Below are 20,771 nucleotides of genomic sequence, written 5' to 3'. Positions count from 1 at the left end.
CTCGAACCCATGTCCCCTGCATTGATAGGCGGATTTTTAACCACTGCACCACCAGGGATTCCCCTGTTTTCTTTTTAATAAGACTAATGACTATTCAGGTGGCTTTGGAGACAGCTCTTTTTGTCGTAAAATCACTTTTCCAGGGTGACTCTGCCTCCCAAAGGATGCCCTGCCCTGTCTTTTGGCTCTGTGCGGTACCCAGGACTAGTGGGCACAAACAATGTGGGGGAGGTGGGATACCTGAATCCCTGGTGTTGAAATAGTCTGTCTTTCTGAACCGGGGCTGGGTAGGCACTGGGAACTCAGAGTGAAGGGTACTAAGATTTCTTGAACTTTTCCTCTCTGCCAGGCAAGGAGCTCAGAGCTTTACCTCTGATAATCATCGAAATTCTATGTAAGATGAGCTCAATGACCCCATTTTACAGATGGAAGCTGAGGCCCTGGGGGTTAGGAAATGGTGTGAGTCTAGAGTCCAAATGCCTTCCTTCCTGCCTTGCTTCGCTGAAATGAAATAGATGTTGGATTTAGAGTGGTTGTTCCTGGTGAACCCCTTAGCTGGGCATTCAAGGGCACCTCCCATCTTGTCTTGATTTGTCTTTACATTTTTCATCTCTTCTCACCTGGAAAATCTTCTCACGTAAGTCCCTGGTGTTTACAATGGGCTCTGGCTCTGGACCCCCATAGCTCCTCCTTTTCCTGTTTTGAATGAAGGTATCCTAGCAAGAACTCATTTGGGAAGAGACTTTGTCTAAAACCACTTTGGAAACCACTGCTAGGCATGGTCTCCGTACTCCCTGAGCTCGTCTTTGCTCCACCATCATCCCTCACCACCGACGGTCTCTTCTTTCCTCTCCTGCTATCTAGATCTACATATCCTTCAAGGTACACCATGATGACTTCAAGCTTCAGAGATCTCTCCCACCCCCCTTCCTGCATCCATCAGGACTAAATTACATGTATCAGAAACCCAACTTAAACTGGCTTCAGGCTTCCCTGGTGGCGCAGTGGTTGAGAATCCGCCTGCCGATGCAGGGGACACGGGTTCGTGCCCTGGTCTGGGACGATCCCACATGCTGCGGAGCGGCTGGGACCGTGAGCCATGGCTGCTGAGCCTGCACATCTGGAGCCTGTGCTCCGCAATGGGAGAGGCCACAACAGTGAGAGGCCCAAGTACCGAAAAAAAAAAAAAAAAAAAAACTGGCTTCAGAAATAATCCCAGAGTGTGGGTGTCTCCCAGGATTTACTGGCTTAGGAAACTGGACAGACAAGGAGTAGATTGAGCTACAGGCAAAGCTGGACCTAAGGGTCAGACTGTGTCATCAGGAATCTACTGATACTGGCCTCATTCTCAGGCAGGCTCCTCCCAAGCGATGATGAGATGGCCCCCTGGCATCTCCACGTTGCATCCTAACAGCCTAGCAACCTCAAAGAAAGAGAGCTTATCTTTCTCAGGGACCAGAGGGCTGATTCTTACAGGCTCTGATTGGCCCATCGTGGGTCATGTGCTCACTCTTCAACCAATCACTGTGGACAGTGGTACCCACCTTGGTGTCTAAGGGACTGTGTTGAGGTAGGGAAGGAGGCTCCCAGGAGAAAAGTCAAGGCACTCTGGTTGAAAGAAAGGTTAATCGGTACCGGGCAAAAAATAACAGACGCCCACTGCACACATGTTACTTATCTTCACTTATGCACGTGCTGTCTCCACAGCTCGCCCTCCACTCACAGAGGCAGGGGTCCTGCCTGTGTACCCCCATGGCCTCTTTAACAACACCTAGCCCCTCATGTTTATACAGTATTTCTCTGTTTCCAGACAGCTTTCACATATGTATGTTTTAAGTGTCAAAATTACCCTTTAACCACAGATAATTTGTGCAAGCCAGGAATGGATGTGCTGACCCCTTATCCCTTGAGTATCCAGGTGGTGTCCAGGGCCACCAGAGCCCCCAGCCATATGCTGTGACCTCCTGCTGCCACCTTGGTTTGCCTGAATTTGTTGTCAATGTATTATTTTCTGTGTGTGCTGTGACTTGTGACAGAGATTGAAAACATGGCTCTGTGGTTTATAAAGTGGCTCTCCATCCTCCATCTTCATCGAATCCTCACACTATCCTGGGAGGCAGTGGAAACAGATGCTGTTAACCCAGTTTACAGATGGAGAAACTGTCATGCAGAGGGAAAAGATGACTCAGCCAAGACCCTAACTGGAGAAAATGGCGTGATGGCTTAGCTTATGAGAAATACAAGAGAGCTAAGAGCCGCAGGTTGCTGTGCCTTCTGACAAGTCAAAGTTTTAAGAATGATGCTGACAAAATAGCCAGCCCCGTGCCTCTCTGAATTGAGTGGGGAGTAAGAAATCGTGAAAGTAACAGCATCTCCTGAGATGAACAGGGTGCTTATGCTTTCCTATACTTGATTTCGTGTAATCCTTTGCACAACTCTCAGAGGTGGGGGTATTAGACCCATTTTATTGAAGAGGAAGCTGGGGCTCACAGAGAGCACGTAACCCATCCAAGTCATACCGCTAGTCAGGGGCAGAGCTGAGATTCAAACCCAGGTCTTTCTGACTCTGAACTGCTTTGGTCTTGAGTCCTGGAGATGGAAAGACCCCCCTGGTGTTAACGCCCGTCTCCATCCCTCTCTGCAGGTCTACATCATCCGTGTCACGTGGTCCAGCGGCTCCACGGAGGCCATTTATCGGCGCTACAGCAAATTCTTTGATCTCCAGGTAAGGATTTGGGGTCTCCGGTGAGCTGCAAGGTGGGAAAGAGTTTATTTGGACTTACTTTCCACTTTGACTTCAGAGCCTCAGTGTTCTTGTTTAAAATGATGTCTATGTACTCACCTCAGCAGCACATATACTAAAATTGGAATGATGTAGAGAAGATGAGCCTGGCCCCCGTGCAGGGGTGATACCAAATTTGAGGAGCGTTCTATATTTTTCAAAAAAAGGGTCCATCACTTTAGGGACATAAGTAATGGACTGTATTGCTTTATGCTTTGATATTCAATATTTTCCAAATAAAAGAAAGGCTCCTGTTGACTGCTCTAGAATGGAGGCTAATCTGGAGATCGTTTCTGTTGGCTTTGAAGTGCAGATCTTGAACTTGTGTAATCGTGTTTGCTGGTGAGTTCAGATGTTGAGTGTGTTCAGACCTCGTGGACCTGTCCTGCTCTCAAGACAGACCCACGTCTGTTGCCTCACCTTGGCCTCCTCTCCCCATCAGCCTCCTTGCTCAGCTCCTAAAATGCCTGCCGTGCCCTGAGGGCACCGTGCTCGCCTTCTCCTCTCCTCTGAGGCCTTTGCGTTAGCTCTTCCTCACCTGGAACACCTCCTGCACCCTCCAGCCCCCTCGTTGTCTCATCCTCTGGGAAGCCTGGTCTGACTTCATTCCCTGGCCAGTGAAGGCCACCTCTTCTGCACCCCACCGCTCTGCATCTCTCTGTCCTGACTCTGTATTGAAGTTGTCTGCCTGTCCCCCTCTAAACTAGGACTCTCATGGGCAGGAACCACATCTTCATTATCCTCTCTTTCCTTCATGTTTTATTCAAGGATACTATATGTATCCAGTCAATGTTTGGTGAATGAATGAATGAAGGAAGGAACGAACGAACAAACGAACGGAGGAATGAACTATAACCCCCCTGAACACCACCAGTCTCACAGGGAGCCTATGCGGACAGCTCTGTGTAAGCCCCTCCCCAGTAGGGTAAAAGGTCTCTAATCCATGCGTCAGCAGCATTACCCTGACGTCACCAAAGGCCAGCAACACAAAGCAAGTGTGTCATGAAAAGTCACAGTTCCTGCTATGACGTAACGAAGTTCTTTAGAAAACACAGACCTCAGGAGGAGATGGGAACTTGCCCGGCTTCCTGAACCCATGAGTGTCCCTGCCACTTGGTGAGGGGCTCACATACCTCACAGGCCAACGTAAGGCCTCATCGAGATGACTGTCTTCTTTCCCTCTGTGTACCAGTTAGGATCCTTTGGTTGCAAGGGACAGAAACCCAACTCAAACTGGCCTAAGTGGATGGGGGGATTTAGAGGGCTGGTGTGACAGAATGTCCTGGGAGAAGGAAACTGGCAGGCTTCAGGTGAAGCTTGATACAGGGTTCTCCTCTGTGTCCTCTCACCCAGCTTCTTCCTCTTGTTCTGAATTCCCAGTTCCCTGATGTTGGCTTTGTCCTCAGATCCCACATGGTTGCAAAATGCTCTGGGCTCACACTTAGCAGGAAAGAGTGAAAGGTCACTTTGCACAAGTCCCAGCAGACACAGTGTTGTGTTTCGTAGGCTCATCTCGAAGCCAGTCATTGTGGTTAAGAAATATGATGGCCAGTGGGCTTATCCGGTTCCTCTGCTCTGCCTCTCAGTCAGGGGGGTGGGGACTGAGACCTGGAGAGGACAGCTGTGATCCGATGCAGAGAAGGCATTGTGGGGACATCAGGAGACAGCCCGGGTCCTCCACACACCAGCCTGTCTTTCTGCCTTCCATGTTCTCTCTGGAGGTGATATTAACCACCGTCATCCTTGGTTGAACAGACGTAATCTGTTCCTAAAAATGTCAAATAGAGAATTTTCAGAGCCTGTGTTCCAATATTTTAAAAGGGGGAGGGGAGATAATAATGTGCCCCTAACCTGTTTCCCCAGTATCACCAAACAATCTACATTATAAATTGCCAAGAGTCATTGCATACTGGACAGCAATTGACACCAGTTACCTAATGACTTAATATGTAATGAACTCATAAGTGATGTTTTGTGCTCACTATGCAACAATCCAAACAGTATCATATACAAATGATATTTTTCTTCTGGTCTGCAGCAAACATGTACCAAATGTCAATACCCAAAGAGGCTCTTTGTTAAAAATGTTAAGATACCATCTAAAAGGGACTTGGCAGGAGCAGACACGGGCATGGGCGGGGGGAAGGGCTGACCCTGGAGGAAAGGCAGGAAAGATGATAGCAGTAATGCCCAACACCTCCGAACGTGGTCCTGTGGGAGAAAGACAGAGATCCATACCCGTTTGCTCAGACGCAAGAGTGATTTATGTAGATCCATTTTGGCAGGTCTTTAGAGCGTGGGTGTTGGGTAAATATTTTGCAAGTTACTAGACTGGTTTTTCATGCACCGAGGGTCTATGTTACAGGGGCGGCGGTGCTACCTATACTTTTGCTTTCAGAGGCCTCTTGCCTGCCTGATGCTTCCAAGAAGGAACAGAGGGGGCAGAGATGAGTGACATGGATGATTGCTAGCCTAGGGATTATTGGCATCCACAGAGCAGACACCCACTCAGCTAGCTTAGGCAGAGAGAAGTGGGGGTGGACTGATGAGAGGAGGCCAGTGTGCCCCCATGGAAACCAGAGCCAGGAGTACCGCCGGCCTCACAGGGGCCCGGAACCAGCAACAGAATGACCCACCGGAAGCCTGGCAGCTCCCGGGCCGTGTGTCACGTGGCCACAAGCTCTCCCATCGAACCTGCTCCCTTTCCTGCCAGCCCCTCTGGACCAGCTTCTTCCACTGGCCCATTGGCCCGCATCCCCCAAACGGCACCTTCAGTGCCCAAGTTGAAGTGCCCTTCCCTGTGTCGAGGCACTGGAATTGGTGGGTTTGGCTCCAGTCCCTGGGAGAGAACATCTGAGTGTCAGCATCCTGGGTCAGAGTCCACCCCCCGCCCCCGTGCCTGCTAGCTGTGGCCAGAGGGGTGGGGCGGGTGGGACAGCATCATCTAGAGGAGGAGGTTCAATGAGAAGAGGGTGGGGAGGAGGCCCTGGTGGCGTGGACAGAAATGTTCACTGCTGCCCTTGGGAACTTGACTGTGTTACCGACTTCCCTATTCCAGCCTCGCCCAGGGCTTCAGACCTTGACTTCTGGGGTTAGGCAAACCTGGGTTCATTCGCATCTCAGCTTTGCCTTTTCAGGTCTCAGCTCAGTGTCAACGCTGTATGTTTCTGAGCCTCAGATTCCGCATCCACATATTGTATTAAGAATGAAAGCACTTTGCTCACATCTGTCGTGACAGTTCAGTCAGTTGTGCCTTGGTCAGTAAGCATTAGCTGTCATCTGCTGTCGCTCTACTCACATGGGATTTGCCCAAGGTGACATTGTTTGGGAACGTTTTTGAGCCAGGGTTGGATCACAAGGCATCCTGGTCTGAAGCCTGCATTCCCTCCACTCTCCTGTTCTAATTCAACTTTCTTATTTCTACCAGAACTTAAAAGTGAGGTTTCCTTCCCTCCAACCCCAGCATGATTAGTAAGAATTGGAGGTTTGCTGCAACATAAATAGCTGCCTTAGACTCCCCTCCTGTAACAAAGTCTTCTAAAGACAGGGCTTAAGCCAGCTTTAAAGAGTCCCAGATGGGCAACTGGAGTGGGAGAGTCCTGGAATTCCAGAGGGTCCTGCTGTCCTAGAAATGTCCTGCCCCGCCCCCCAGCCCCACACCTGAGAGAGGGAAGCTGGAAGAAGGGGCTGATCCCAAGGACCAGGCAAGGAGGTCGGCCCTCGTGGGGCTGCGACACCCTGAAGTTGGATGATTTCATGATTCCCCCCTCCCCTCCCTCCTTGTCTGGCGAGTAGCCTTGGCTTTTGCAGAAGTAACTTGGCCCAGAGTATGGGGAGGGTCAAACTTTCGTGGAGGAACAGCTCGGCCAGTGTGGCGTAATGGAAACAGCAGATGACTCAGTCAGGAGACTTGGGGCCCAGCCACCTGTTCTGTGTGGCCATGGGCACACCCCTTAACCCCTCTGTGCCTGATTGTGATTTCTTCATCCATAGCATGGGGGTGATGATAAGGAAACAGCTCGCATTCCTGAGGTACTGCCTGCTCAGCATCAAGATGTAGTGACTCATTTAATCCTCATGTCAAGCTCATCAAATGATACAGATGAAGAAACCCAGGCTCAGAAAGGTTAAGTCATATGCCCAAGGTCACACAGCCGATGAGCATTAGAACTCAGATTTGAAGCTGGGCAGGCAACACCAGGGTCCACAGTCTTGGTCTCTCTGCTGTGCAGTGCTGCTCTTACAAGTGGCTACTCACAAGGATCCTTTGGAGTTAAAAGTGATGATATGTGTCCGGAAGAGGCAAATCCATAGAGACAGAAAGCAGATTAGTGGTTGCCAGGAGCTGGGGGGAGGGAGAAAGGAGGAGAGACTGTCAATGGGAACTGGGTGTCTCTTTAGGGTGATGAAAATGTTCTGGAATTAGATAGTGGTCATGGTTGCACAACCTTGGGAATATACGAAAACCCACTGAATTGAACACTTTAAAAGGGTGCATTTTATGGTATGTGAAGTATATCTCAATTTCTTTTTGTAAAAAGTGATGATGTGTGTGAGAGCAGTTTCTGGGCTGTCGAGCCCTGAGCTGATGTCAGCTGTTGGGATTATTGATAGGCGTGGGTTGCTGCTAGGAATTGGCATGAAGATTCGAGCAGGCGGTGATGCCAGTTTAATAGAGTGGTTAAGACCCTGGGCATTTATCCAAATGCTGCCACTTCCGGCCATGAGACCTTGTTTTAGTCAGAAGTGTTTTAATTGCAGATGACAGAAACCCAGTCCATATGGATTATTCAAAAATTACATTGATTAGCTAAATGGAACGGAGAAGACTAAGGGTGCTTGGCTTCAGGTATGGCTGTATCTAGGGGCCACAGGGTCAACCAGGACCTGCCTTTCTCCACTTCTTGGTCTCCTCTGTGTCCAGGCAGAGTGTTGTCTGATATGGTGGCAGCCACAGCTCCCAGCTGTATCCAGCGGTCAGCTCAGTGACTTCAGGGAAAAAGAGAACACCCCAACGGTTTCAGCACAAGTCTCGTTGGTTCATCTTGGGTAATGGCCAGGCCAGTCAGGGCCAGCCCAGGAACTGGAGTAAAATGAGCATCACATCCATGCTGACTAATAGAGGAGTAGAAGATTCCCCAGAGGAAATCAGAGACGTGCTGCCAAAGAAGGGAAAATAACCTGTAGATGACAAAAAAATAAATGTCCCCTCTGGTGGGGGCAGGACACTCAGTCTGCAGAGAGGCTGCTGGGGTAGAAGGAAGGAGCATGATTCAGGCTTCTTCATGGGAAAAGAAACTCACAGTCACCAGCAAGAAGGTCCCCTTTCTGACAGATCACCTTCTGACATGATTTCCCAACTCCCTTGTCTTAGGGACTCTGATAGTCATGCCCACCACTACTGGTTAACATCTGGCAACGTGTCTCACTCACGTGAGGGCGCAGGAGGTAGAGCCCTGGGCTTGGAGTGGGAAGACCTGGTGTCAGGTCCCAGCCCTCTGTCTGGCTGTGTGGCCTTGGGCAGGGCCCTCAGCCTCTCTGAACCTCCCTTTCTGCCCTCATCTGGGCACACTCTGGAGAGTCCATCAGAGTGTAACAGAGGGAGCTGGCCTCCAAGCAGGGCACTGGGTGGGGACAGGAATACCTGGAGAGCTGAGGGCAGCGCCTAGCGGAAATGTGGTTGGTTGAGTGACGTCATAACAATATCGGCGACTGTTTACTAAAATGCACTAGATGTCCATTTATACGCCATCTCATTTAGTCCTCACTTAGAGGCATGAAGTCAGTGTTGTGTCCACGTCACAGATGGGGGAAGGGAAGCTCAGAGAGGCAGAGTCACGTGCCTAAAAAGGAGCATGGCTGGACTCAGGCCCAGGTGTGGTTGAGTCGGAAGCCTGTGCTCCTGCCTCCCGGAGGTCCAGGACTGCCTTCGAATCTGTCTACTCTTAAGAGTTCTGTCCTCGGAAGCCAGCTGCCCTTTGAAGGCCCATTCGGCACCTCCCTGTGAGATGCAGGCATAGTCTATCCTGCAGAGGACTGCTCTGAGCAGAACACGAGCCCTGCACAGACACGCCTCGGATGTGTGACGGGTCCGCTTTACCTTGTGCCATGTGACCTTTGCCCTCTGAGTTTTCCCACTAGTTCATTGCATCCCCCAGGCCGAGGGTCATGGTCATCCCTGGAGCCAGGGCTTCCCTCACAGAGGGCACAGTGAAATGTTTGCAAGTGTTCAAAGAGTGTCCTCTGTGCCAGCCAGGGAAGTCAGGCAGGGCTTGCTTCCTGGAGGAGGTGACATCTGAGCAGGGTCTTGATGATGAGTAAGGAGTTGCCCCACTGACAGGATGGGGGAGGACATCCCACACAGAGGAAACCATGTGTACAAAGGTACAGAAGTCTCAGAGAGCGGGACTGTGAGCTGGGCATCTTGCAGAATTCCGACAGCCGGGGTGGCGGGAGGGGATGCACAGAGCCAGCTGGGTCCCCCTGCCCGGCAGGGAGTTCTCGAGAGAAGCACCAATGACATGTGTCCTGTAAGCAGGAACACCCCATGCTTAGGGGACTGCTTCCAGGCACGGGGGCTTTCCAGGGGATCCGTTTCCCAAATGCAGCACATCACAGAGCTGAAGGCAAGCCAGAGGTGGCATCTTGATCTGTGCCTTTGGTTTTTCCCCAGAGAAGGGAACCGAGATCCGGAGACAGGAGAGGCTGTCTCAGGTCACACAGCAAACATCGTTTGTTTCCAGTTTCTGTTGAGATACAACTGGCCTGTCCCCCTTCTGAGTGTTTGGTAGCCCCAGATGCACTTAATGAGCTTTGGGGACTGTCTGCCCAGAAGCCCCCAGGCTCCACCGCAGAAGCCATGGGAAAGGGAGTGTTTTCTCCCGTCTTTTCTGGGAGCAGGTGTAGGAGGGGCAGGGCTGAAGTTCTCACTCCCTAGGCGGGCCTTGCCCAGCTGGGAAGACATCCCAGCGAGCTCCTAGTCAACACCTGGTCTAGGATTCCACCAACCATCTATACCCAAATACTACCTTTGCTAGACCCTGAGACACAAACTCTTTTCCCCAGACATTGTCTTCTGGAATTGGGGTGTGCCTCCCACATGTTTTATACGCTTAATGGAATATTTGTTCCCTTCCATCTGAAAAGCCGTTGCCATATTGATGGTATAAAGCTGAGAAAATATGGTAGCTCCCTTTTTTTCACACAGCACAGTCATCCCTTGGTATCCCTGGGGGAATTGGTTCCAGCACCACCCCCTTCATGCCCCCCGCCCAACAGATACCAAAATCTGACTATGCTCAGGTCCCTCATGTTAAATGGCATAGTATTTGCTTATATCATCCTCCTGTATACTTTAACTCATCTCTAGATTACTTATAATACCTAATACGATGTAAATGCTATGTAAATACACGGTAACTGCTATGTAAATAGTTGCCAGCCATGGCAGAATCAAGTTTTGCTTTTTTGGAACTTTCTGGAAGTCGTCCCCCCCCCCTGAATATTTTTGATCTGCCATTGGTTGAATCTGCAGATATGGAACCCAAGGATATGGAGGGGCCAACTGCAATTCTTTATTTGGAAAACAGAAAGAGGCAAAGTGTGTTGGTCAGTTGCATCTAAGGCCCAATGCAGGTCCTGTTGCCGCCAACTGGAACATAATTTCTCCTCTCCTAGACAATGGCTGACCAAACCAGTTGACCACTTTTTCATTCATTTGTTCATCCATTGATTCATTCATTCTTTGCATAAATAGATCCCAAGTGCCTACCATGTACCAGTGAGGGGGGCGGGGCAGGCCACAGGGCAGCCCAGTAACGGGGTCGGGCTGAGAACATGCTGCCCTGACTGGGAGGGACAGCAAGGAGGAAAGAAGTGGACGGACAGGGAGGGGCGGCAGGCTCCAAGGGGCATGTCCAGGGGCATGCCGACATTTAGACAAAGCAGCTCATCAGGGGGACAGAGTCCCCAAAGACAGCCAACCATGTGCTGTAGAGCCGGCCCAGGTATGTTGTCGTGTCCTGCTCCGAGAACCACGCGACTCCCCGCCAGCCTGCAGCTGCCCACGATGGCCACCCCGGCCCTTCTTCACTGCCTGTTCTTGCTCTTCTGGGACGCGGGGCCTTTGTCATAGTGAGCGAGTAAACCCCTCCAAGTCCAGTCTGCCGCTAACACAAACCACGTGTGGACCTCCACGCCAGCCTCCATGGTATTTTCCTTGGACAGCCTGTCTCCTCTCCCTCCACCACAAGCTGTGTCTTAAAAACTGCTGATGGAGTGTTCTCTCGTTCCCCTTGTGATGTGGCAGCTTGACGTGGCTCCCCCTCCCTTCCTACCCCCAAGACTGACTCACTTTCCTCCTCAATTTTCAGTCTTCTGCACCCTCAGCCCAACTTCCTTTTATTATCTGGGGGGAGGGGTGTGGACTTTCCAGTTTCCAAGGATACCGTCTGCAGTTGGACTTTGCCCGGCATGCCTCTGGTCCTGCTGCCGCAGACATCCCGGGTCTGGGGGTCCCTACAGAGGGTCTGGAATGCCACCCATGTCTGTTTCAAAGCCTGTGAATGCCAAGTGTGACAGTTCCCTGGATAGAAGCAGCTTGTGGCCTGTGAACCCAGACACACTAAGACCAAAAACAAAATAGCTCACAGGCCTCTGATCACCTGTCCTTGCGAATAGCAGTCGTACAGGTTGCAGTTACCATTAATGGGATGATAAAATGAAATAAAGCTAGATATGGCTAAAAGGAGAATGAGTCCAGCCCTGTGCCACTAGTCACGTGAGGCTATTTAAATGTAAATTTAAGTTAATTAAAATTAAATAAAAATTAAAACTTCGGCTCCTCAGTCACAGGAGCCACATTTCAAGTGCTCAATAGCCATCCAAGGTCTGGTGGCTGCCATAAGGGACAGCACAGATATAGAACATCTCCATCATCGTAGAAAGTTCTATTGGAAAGCCCAGCTCTGGCCACTGAGGAGACCTGGGTAGTCGGAGGAATTTTACCAACCTTAAAACACAGCCTCATTGTGGAATATTATTCAGCCTTAAAAAGGAAGGAAATTCCAGCACATATTATGAAACGGATGAACCTTGAAGACATTATTCTAAGTGAAATAAGCCATTCACAAAGGACAAATACTTATATGCAGTGCCAAGAATAGTCAGATTTATAGACATAGAAAGTAGGATGGTGGTTGCCAAGGGCTGGAGAAGAGGAATGGGGAGTTAGTGTTTAATGGATATAGTTTCGGCGTGGGATGATGTAGAGGTTCTGGAGATGGAGTATTGTGGTGGTTGCACAACAATGTACTTAATGCCGCTAAATTGTACACTTAAAATGGTTGAAATGATCGATTTTATGTTATGTATACTCAACACAAAAACACACACACAGTCTCATTAAATACTGAAAAATTTTCCCCAGTAATTCTCAGAATAACATTCATTGTGGGCAGAGTGCAAGGAGGGGACATTTCTTGTTGAGCACCCGGTGCATCCCCGCATACAGTTCACATACAACATTCATTTACACAACCACCCTGCCTGGCAGGCTGTGTCTGTCATTCTGCAGGTGGTGAATCAGACTCATCAGGCGAGGTCTCTTGCCAAGGACGCACAGCTGGCGTGAGGAATCATTAGGATTAAACCCCAGGGCTGTCTGGTCCCCAGGGATAATGTCTGTGGTTAGAGTTTGCAACATTAAACCCAGGTCTGCTGCCTCAAATTAATAACACTGGGAAGACACTTCAGCTCTTTGAGCTCCGCTTATTTGAATAGAAGCAAGTGAGGACACGGTGAGAGAGGAACTCTCTAAGACAGAGCTGTGAAGACCACAGGGAAATACAGTGCTGGGCAGGGCTTCTTTAGCCAGTGTGTGCACATTCAGATAGGGGCTCAACAGGAACCCGAGAGAGCGCATATAAGCAGGGTACAGTGGACAGATTACTGGGGTGTACCTTTAAAAAAAAAAAATAGTTCTCCTGAATGGTGTTCCAACATTGTCTTCACAAATAAAATTGAGAAGGAAAAAAGAAGATAGTGTTAGGCCAAACCTATAAATCTCTAAAAAGATGCTGCAGCTAAGATTGATTAATCACCGTGCTTTTAAAAAAGAAGCATGCTGTTTGCCTGGGCATGGAATATGAAACTTGCCTGGTCTCAGGCTGATTTTTCATGTTCATGTGACACTCCGAAGCTGCCTAAGAGAGTGATCTTAGGGGAGAAGAATGGGATTTAGATTAAGATACTTGAACTGGCTGGACCACCACTTAGCTGTGTGACCTCAAGCAGTTCATTGTGTCCTGCTCCCCAGTTTCTCCATCTGTGACATGGGGGTTGTTCATTGCTTTCACAGGATTATTATGAAGGACAGATAAAATCATATGTCTGAAAAGGATTAACTGTAAACAGTCAAACCAGTTAGTAGTGGCTACTAATTACTATTTAATATTAGTAATGTGAATATTATTAATCGGAGGTACTCAGCAAACCTCTGAAGCTGCCCCCAACCCCCAAATTTCACTCAGGTGCATTCACTGGTATAGCCAGTTTTTATTGAGTGCCTACTATGTGCCAGCATTGAAAAGCTCCTGGATTCAAAAAGGGAAGCCTCCCTTTCCAGCAAGGCCCACTGTGGCCTCACCAGCTGCTAAATGATGGTGAACCAAGCATTTCCCCGTCACCGCACAGCACAGAATAGGGGCCAGTTGGAAATCACAAATAAAACCACAGCCTCATGGGCAGCCCTTCAGGGTTGCCAGCCAAGCTGAGTCTGACCCTCCTACGCAGGGGTGTCACATAAAACAGTGCTAAGGAGGCAGGGAGCTCCAGCCTGGATAAATGGCCCTGTTTCCTGAGCGCTGGGGAGCAATCCTTTTTAATTGCCTTCGTAGCATCTCAGAGGCGGGTGATGCAATGGCAGAGAAGCCGTGGGTTTCTTTCTCTGGCCCTGCCCCTTGCTGGCTGCAGGTCCATGGCAGATTTCTTCACTCCTCTGGACTTCGGTTCCCTGGATAATAATATCCACCTTGAATGGGGTATTCTGCAGATTTCATGAGAGGATATGTCTAAAGAATCTAACCCGTGCTTGGCATGTAAACTTGTTTCTCTTCTCTCTCACTTCAGGTCTCTCCTCCCTCCCCCTACACCATAGCTGTGCTTACTTCTCCAAGCTATTGGAAGCTGCTTTTATGCTCTCAGAGGGATACATCTTTTTTTTTTAATTGAAGTATAGCTGATTTACAATGTTATGTTAGTTTTAGGTGTATAACATAGTGATTCAGTATTTTTGTAGATTATACTCCACTATAGGTTATTACAAGATAATGGCTATAATTCCCTGTGCTGTACAGTATATCCTAGTTACTTATCTATTTTATACATAGTGGTTACTATTTGTTAATCCCATACCCCTAATTTGTCCCTCCTCCCCCTCCCTGAATCACCTTTGGTAACTACAAGTTTGTTTTCTATGTCTGTGAGTCTGTTTCTGTTTTGCATAAACATTCATTTGTATTATTTTTTTAGATTCCACATGTAAGTGATATCATATAGTATTTGTTTTTCTATGACTTATTTCACTAAGCATAATATTCTCTCGGTGCATCCATGTTGCTGCAGATGGCAGAATTTTCATTCTTTATGGCTGAGTAATATTCCATTGTATGTGTGTATGTGTATACACACACACAAACACACACACACACCCCACATCTTTTTTTTTTCCTCTTGTGAATTTGTTTTTATTTTTATTGCTTCTTAATCCAGTTGTCTATTGATGGACATTTGGATTGCTTCCATGTCTTCGCTATTGTAAACAGTGCTGCTATGAACGTTGGGGTGCAGGTATCTTTTTTAGATTCTTGAGGAACCTCCATACTGTTTTCCATGGTGGTTGCATCAATTTACATTCCCACCAACAGTGCACAAGGGTTCCCTTTTCTCCACATCCAGAGGGACACATCTTGAGTGCCAGAGTGACTTTCTCCTTGAGGTAAAATGATGGGCAGGCCTCTCACATTCAGCCATCACTTCAAGAGGCTCAGGACTCCCTTTTCTTCTGCTTGAATCCTGAGCCCATATACTAATCAGGATGGGTTACAACATGCTGCTATGACAGCTAGCCTCACTGTACACAGGGTTTATTTCTCACTCGGGCTACATGTCCATCAGAGGTTGATGGGGGCTCTGGACCCTTGCTGGCAGAGAAGCCACACTCTGGAGCATGGCCATCACGCGGCAGATGGAAATGAAGAGTGGTGAATCAAGTACCACTCCTAACTCTTCCACCCCAAAGTGAGTCATGTCTCTCCTGCTCACAGTTAATTGGCCACATCCCACTTCAAGGGGGTGGGGATGTACAAATCTACAAAGCGCTCAGGAGAAGAACCAGAAATCTGGTGACAGCGTTAATGACCACACAGCCCAGCTTTAATCTGTAAAGCCATGTTGGCAGTTGGTATCATTATGGCCAACTAAGAATGAGGCCCGAGGTATGTCACTTCCCCTGACCGCAAGTAGCAGATCCTGGTGACTTTGTATATCCAGTCAGATACTTCACATTTATTCCTTAAAATGTCAGAGAGGCATTTAATGTTATCAGAAAATGTGAAAGGTTTTCGTTTTTGGTGCCCCATCCCTGTGCTTCCTCTAGCCCCACAGCAAGCCTGCACCTACCTCTCTAGATGCTTCTTACACCACCCTGCAATGACCATTTTACTTTTCAGTCTTTCTCTAGACGCTGAATCTTTTCATCACTGCACCCCATGTGCCTGACACAGAGCCAGGCATGGAGCTGAGCCAGCCCAGGGAATTCTTAGTGGGGCAGGGGTGTGTCATGATCTCACAGGTATAGACCTAAACAGATTAATTGAGTCTCCATAGTTTGTTCCTGAACACAGCCTGGCAGTTCTTAGGAAACAGGACCTGCCGTCTGTGGAATTCTGGGGGCTCTGGGGGTGTTGTTCACGCTTCAGGTCCTGTGGCTGGAGCACCCTGGGGAAACTGAGAATGGTCTCTCCCAGCTCTGAGCCTTCACTAGTCTGGCAGCTGTGGACCTAGAGAATTGTTTGCATGGATATCCTAGGTCCAGTTGACAATGCCTTCCCCATTAGTTTGGAAAGCTGAACAAAGTGAGCTTTTATATATCGAATCACACAGTTCACATAATTCCTTTAAAATGTCAGAGATGCATTTATCATATTTTTTTGTTATTCTCCCATTTAGATGCAGATGTTGGACAAATTTCCCATGGAAGGAGGACAGAAGGACCCCAAACAGCGGATCATTCCCTTTCTTCCAGGTAAGTGAGACACGTGCTCTCAGATGGGGCCTCTGGGCTCCCAACACAGCTCTCAGATCTCTCCCCTCCTCCTCCTTGAGGCATATTGTCCCAGTGACCAGACCTTAGTCATTTGTTGAAATCAGTGCCTAAGAATATGGGCTTTGGAGTTCGATGCTATGCTATTTACCAGCTGCTTGACCTTAGGCAAGACACTTCACTTCTGGGATCCTCGGTTTCTCCCATCTCTAAAGTGAGAATAATTCAAGGTCATACAGTTTGTGTAGTGAGTGGCATCTATTATAATGGCTACTGCATTTGTTTTCTTTCTTTCTTTTTTTTTAAATTTGGGTACAGTCGTTTTACCATGTTGTGTTAATTTCTACAGTACAACAAAGTGGCATTCCCTGTGCTATACAGCAGGTTCTTAGTTATCTATTTTATACATATTAGTCAATCCCAATCTTCCAATTCATCCCGCCCCCCCCCCCCCCGTATTTGTTTTCTGTTGTGTGTAACAAATTACCACCCATTTAGCAGCTTAAAACGATACCCATTTATTATCTCACAGCTCTGTTGGTCAGAAGTCCAGGCAGGCTCAGCTGGGTTCTCTGTTTAGGGTCTTAAAAGACCAAAGTCAAGATCTTGGCTGGACTGGGCACTTACTTGGAGGTTCTGGGGAAGAGTCTACATCCAGCCTCATTCAGGCTGTTGACAGAATTCAGTTCCTTGCAGCTCCAGAACCGAAATACCTGTTTCCTTCCTGGCTGTCTCTTGGGGACCCCCTCAGCTTCCAGAAGCTACCTGTATTCCTCATCCATCTTCAAGCTGGCGACAGGGCACTGAATCTCTCTCCTGTGCTTGGAATCTCTGACTTCCCCTCCTGCCACCAGCTGGAGAAAGCTGTCTGCTTTTAAAGGCTCATGTGATTACCTTGTACCCACTTGGCTAATCCAGGATAATCTCCCTCTCTTGAAATGAACTGAGGCATATCATATAACATGATCCCAGGAGTGAGATTCCATTATATTCACAGGCTCTGAGATTAAGGTGGGACATCTTTGGGGGGCCATTTAAGAAATTCTGCATGCCTGCACACCCGCCTGAGTGGGCCAAGCACCTTCTGAGTGTCCGGCACTGCGGAGGAGTTAATGCAACCATGGCTGGCCCCTGCTCTCAAGACATTCAGTTTCCCTTTCCCCCCAAAGAAAATTCTTACCAAAGGAATAACATCAAGGCTTCAACTCAAAAAACTGGGTTACCTAAACCAATGTTATAGCTTCAAGTAATAATAGCTACCATTTATTAGATCTCTATTGTGGGCCAGTCGCTGGGCTAAGTGCTTTACATTCATTAGCTTGTTTAATCCTTAGAACAGCCATTACTATGCCCATTTCACAGATGAGGAAATTGAGGCTCAGAGAAATTATAATCACTTGCATAAATGGCAGAGCTGGGATTCAGTCACAGGTATGGCGGGCTCAGAATTCATGCCCAAAGTCAGACAGCCCAGGTTCAAAATCCCAGTGCCCCTAATCATCCACTCTGTTCCCTTGGGTAAATTACTTAAGCGCATGGAGTTTCATTTCTACATTTGCACATTGGAGATCATAATGGTACCTAAATGATAGAGTTGCTAGGAGGATTAGGTAAGTGCCTGGTATGTAACTAGCAGCAATTAAGCACTTACTAGTATCTTTACGTACAGGTAATCGGCAAATTGACAATTACCCTAAATCACAAATATTTAGAGCTGGCCAGCGCTTTAAATCTTTGTCGTAATGCAGACAAGGGGGCAGGCACTGAGGTGGATCACCCAGGAGCCCATTCTCCCCTCCCCCACTCCAGGATTCTGCAGTCAGCACATCAGTGTGTTTTTCTGGATATTGTCATCATTGAGTGAGTTTAGAGACAGGGTAGATGTATTTGCCAGGCCCCCATTTACTGGGAGATCATTTGCCTAAAAAACCTAATGTTTTTAGTTCTTCCATGCGGAGAGAACACTGGAATTTTTTTCCTTATTGGAGGAAAGCCGGTATGCCAGCTGCAGTAGCCACATCTCAGCACCCAAAGCGTGTGCTTTGGAGTTCAACAGGCCCAGTCCTGTGACCTCAAACATACGACATCTCCCCCGCACCTGTGAGCCTCAGTTTCTCATGTGTAAAATGGGACGTAGAAGGTTCTCAGTAAAGGCAGAAACAGGGTCCTGGGACATTCCTTTGGAATTTGGGGGCCTTTCATATCTTGGAGTCCTACTTAAATGATCAATCTGGATATTTAAGTTGAAATGGGCTCCAAATGTATATTTTTCTTCAAGGAAAAAAAGGAAAGCAGTGAGTTATAACTCTTTGCTGGTGAAAGGCAAAACCAGCTCTGGAAAAACTTCCCAGGACAGGGAAGAACTTGAGCCGACCCTCTCCCCAGCCCCTGAAAGCTTTCGTGGTTACGTAATCCTTTTCCACCCACGAATTCATGAAAATGCTGTTCTCAGGGACTTGGCTCCCTTGTCCCTGCTCAGGACACCCACTTGTAGCTTGGAGAGGCCCTGTTGGGCCCTAAGACCCCTGGAGCATCCCTTCCCAGCCCACCTCTTAGCTTTTCCTTGAGGCCGAGGCCAAGGGCAAGGACGGGTGGGAGAAACGTCCCCTCTCCTAGGGGTCAGTTTTCTGCCAAGACTGCCACGTCAGCAGAACAAAAGCGAGTTTCATGTTAGCACAAAGGCGGGGAGGGGGGGGGTTCGGGGAGAGCAGCCCTGTGCAATTTTCCATCCCAGCAAGAGCTGGGGAAGCCAACTTGGCAGAGGATGCGGCTTGAAAAATAAGAATTACAGTTTGGCCTTCCTCCACTGTGGAAAACAAAAGCCTGTTCGTTCCCACCAAAGGCTGTTCTCTCCTCTGAGCACCCTTCCCGTTCCAGGAAGGCTGGCCTGAGGGGAGGGCTGGGTGCGGGCTCACTAGCCCTCCTTCTCCCTGACCCACACAGAAGCTTCACACAGCAGGCGCAGATCCACATTTCACCTGGAGGCACCGGCCAGGGGGACGCTGGTCACTCTGTTCTGCACCACAGCCCAGGGCCTGAGCGGTAACTCCACTCCACTGTGGATAAATGATGAATTAGCCTGTCAGAGGCAGGTCTTAAGAAACCAACTTGGGGGTTGAGGACAGGAGAGGTGCTCTTCCTTGTAGAATATAAGGCAGTATCATGTAACCTATTTTTTAAACAAAGTAATTACCCTCTTTTAAGCACCTAGGGAGGGCCAAGCCCTGTGCTGGTGTATCACAGAGATGACTGCTAAGAGATAGGGGCTGCTCTCCCATTTTACAGATGAGGAGACTGAGGCTCTGACAGGTGAATGCATTTCCCAAGGCAGCACAGGAAGGAATAGACGCCCCTGGGATTGGCTTGGGGCCTCGCTGACCCTGTGGAGCCTGTGACCTCCCCAGCACGTGCTACTCCTGCCGAGGGGACTTCCTGTCTCCACTGCTGGCAGGGCACCTGACATGTGCCCAGAGACTCACTGAGGCCACACAGGAAGAGGAGTGACATTATTGTGTCACACCCCCAGGAGACGTTGAAGGCTCCTGAGTTCTTTTTTTTTTTTTTTTTTAACATCTTTATTGGAGTATAATTGCTTTACAATGGTGTGTTAGTTTCTGATACATAACCCCATATCTCTTCCCTCTTGCGTCTCCCTCCCACCCCTCTAGGTTGTCACAAAGCACCGAGCTGATCTCCCTGTGCTATGCAGCTGCTTCCCACTAGCTATCTATTTTACGTTTGGTAGTGTATATATGTCCATGCCACTCTCACTTTGTCCTAGCGTACCCTTCCCCCTCCCCATATCCTCAAGTCCATTCTCTAGTAGGTCTGTGTCTTTATTCCCACGCCTGAGTTCTTGGTCCTCTCCCAGCCCCTGCAGGCCGGGCGTCGGGCGAATTCTCTTGGGCCGTGGTGGCTCTGAGGTGGGCCTGTGCTGGGCCAGTGCTAGCACCATGCCCATTGTAAATTTTTCGAGTCAGGTCACAGCGTTCTCAGTAAGAGACCTGTACACCCCTCTCTCCACCCTTCCTCTGATTTTATAGAAGGGGAAATTATACCAAACTGGGACCAAAATGTTTTTGGTAGGCACCCCTTCTCCCATTTTAAGAAATAGATTAGAGGGCAAGAAGCGTTTGCTGTGTAGGATTTCTCTTCACAGGCACACTTCTTATTTTTCCTGAAGGTTCAGGATTCTCCTAGGAATTCTGATCTTCAAGTGGTCCCACCCATGAGGGTGGTAATTATTACTCCCACCCAGGGAAGGACTGCCCCACCCAGAATGTCAGCAGAGGCCCTCCCTGTTGGAAAGCACTAGTGCCAGGAAGGCAGGCCCCCAGTGCCTGCGCACAGAGGGCTCACACAGAGCCTGCACCTAGGGAGTGAATGAGGGAATATCATCGCCTCTAGGGAGGCCAGGTTGTAAGCTCCTTCCCACTTTGCTGCATAATTTGTTTATTTCGTTTTAAATGACATGAAAGTTTTCTGATTCCCAAAGCAATCAATGTTTATAGTAGGCACTTTGGGGAGAGTATAAAGAAGAACACAAAAAGGCTTTGTCTTCTACCCTCGGAGACAAGCACTCACTGTGAACCCTGTGGTGCATTTTCCTCTAGATTTTTTTTCCTCTTCTACCAAGTGTGGTGTGTCAGAAATTTGACTCACTCATCA

The 20,771-nt window shown here is 48.6% G+C and overlaps 1 protein-coding gene and 1 non-coding gene across 3 annotated transcripts in view; both read left to right on the top strand.

Annotated features, from left to right (window-relative positions):
* SH3PXD2B (SH3 and PX domains 2B) overlaps positions 1 to 20,771 on the top strand; it is a 112,296-nt gene that overhangs the window by 28,491 nt on the left and 63,034 nt on the right. For both annotated transcript variants that reach the window (XM_067032319.1, XM_059063482.2), the window contains exons 2-3: positions 2,645 to 2,725; positions 16,010 to 16,085. In XM_067032319.1, the coding sequence (XP_066888420.1) occupies positions 2,645 to 2,725; positions 16,010 to 16,085 (157 nt within the window). The remainder of the gene's footprint in view (positions 1 to 2,644; positions 2,726 to 16,009; positions 16,086 to 20,771) is intronic.
* On the top strand, positions 2,835 to 2,940 carry LOC131756473 (U6 spliceosomal RNA). Its single transcript, XR_009335652.1, has one exon. It is a non-coding gene; the product is annotated as a U6 spliceosomal RNA (small nuclear RNA).

This window comes from Kogia breviceps, chromosome 4 (assembly GCF_026419965.1).
Source record: "Kogia breviceps isolate mKogBre1 chromosome 4, mKogBre1 haplotype 1, whole genome shotgun sequence".
Classification (NCBI taxonomy): Eukaryota; Metazoa; Chordata; class Mammalia; order Artiodactyla; family Physeteridae; genus Kogia; species Kogia breviceps.
This window is presented reverse-complemented; position numbering and strand designations above follow the sequence as displayed.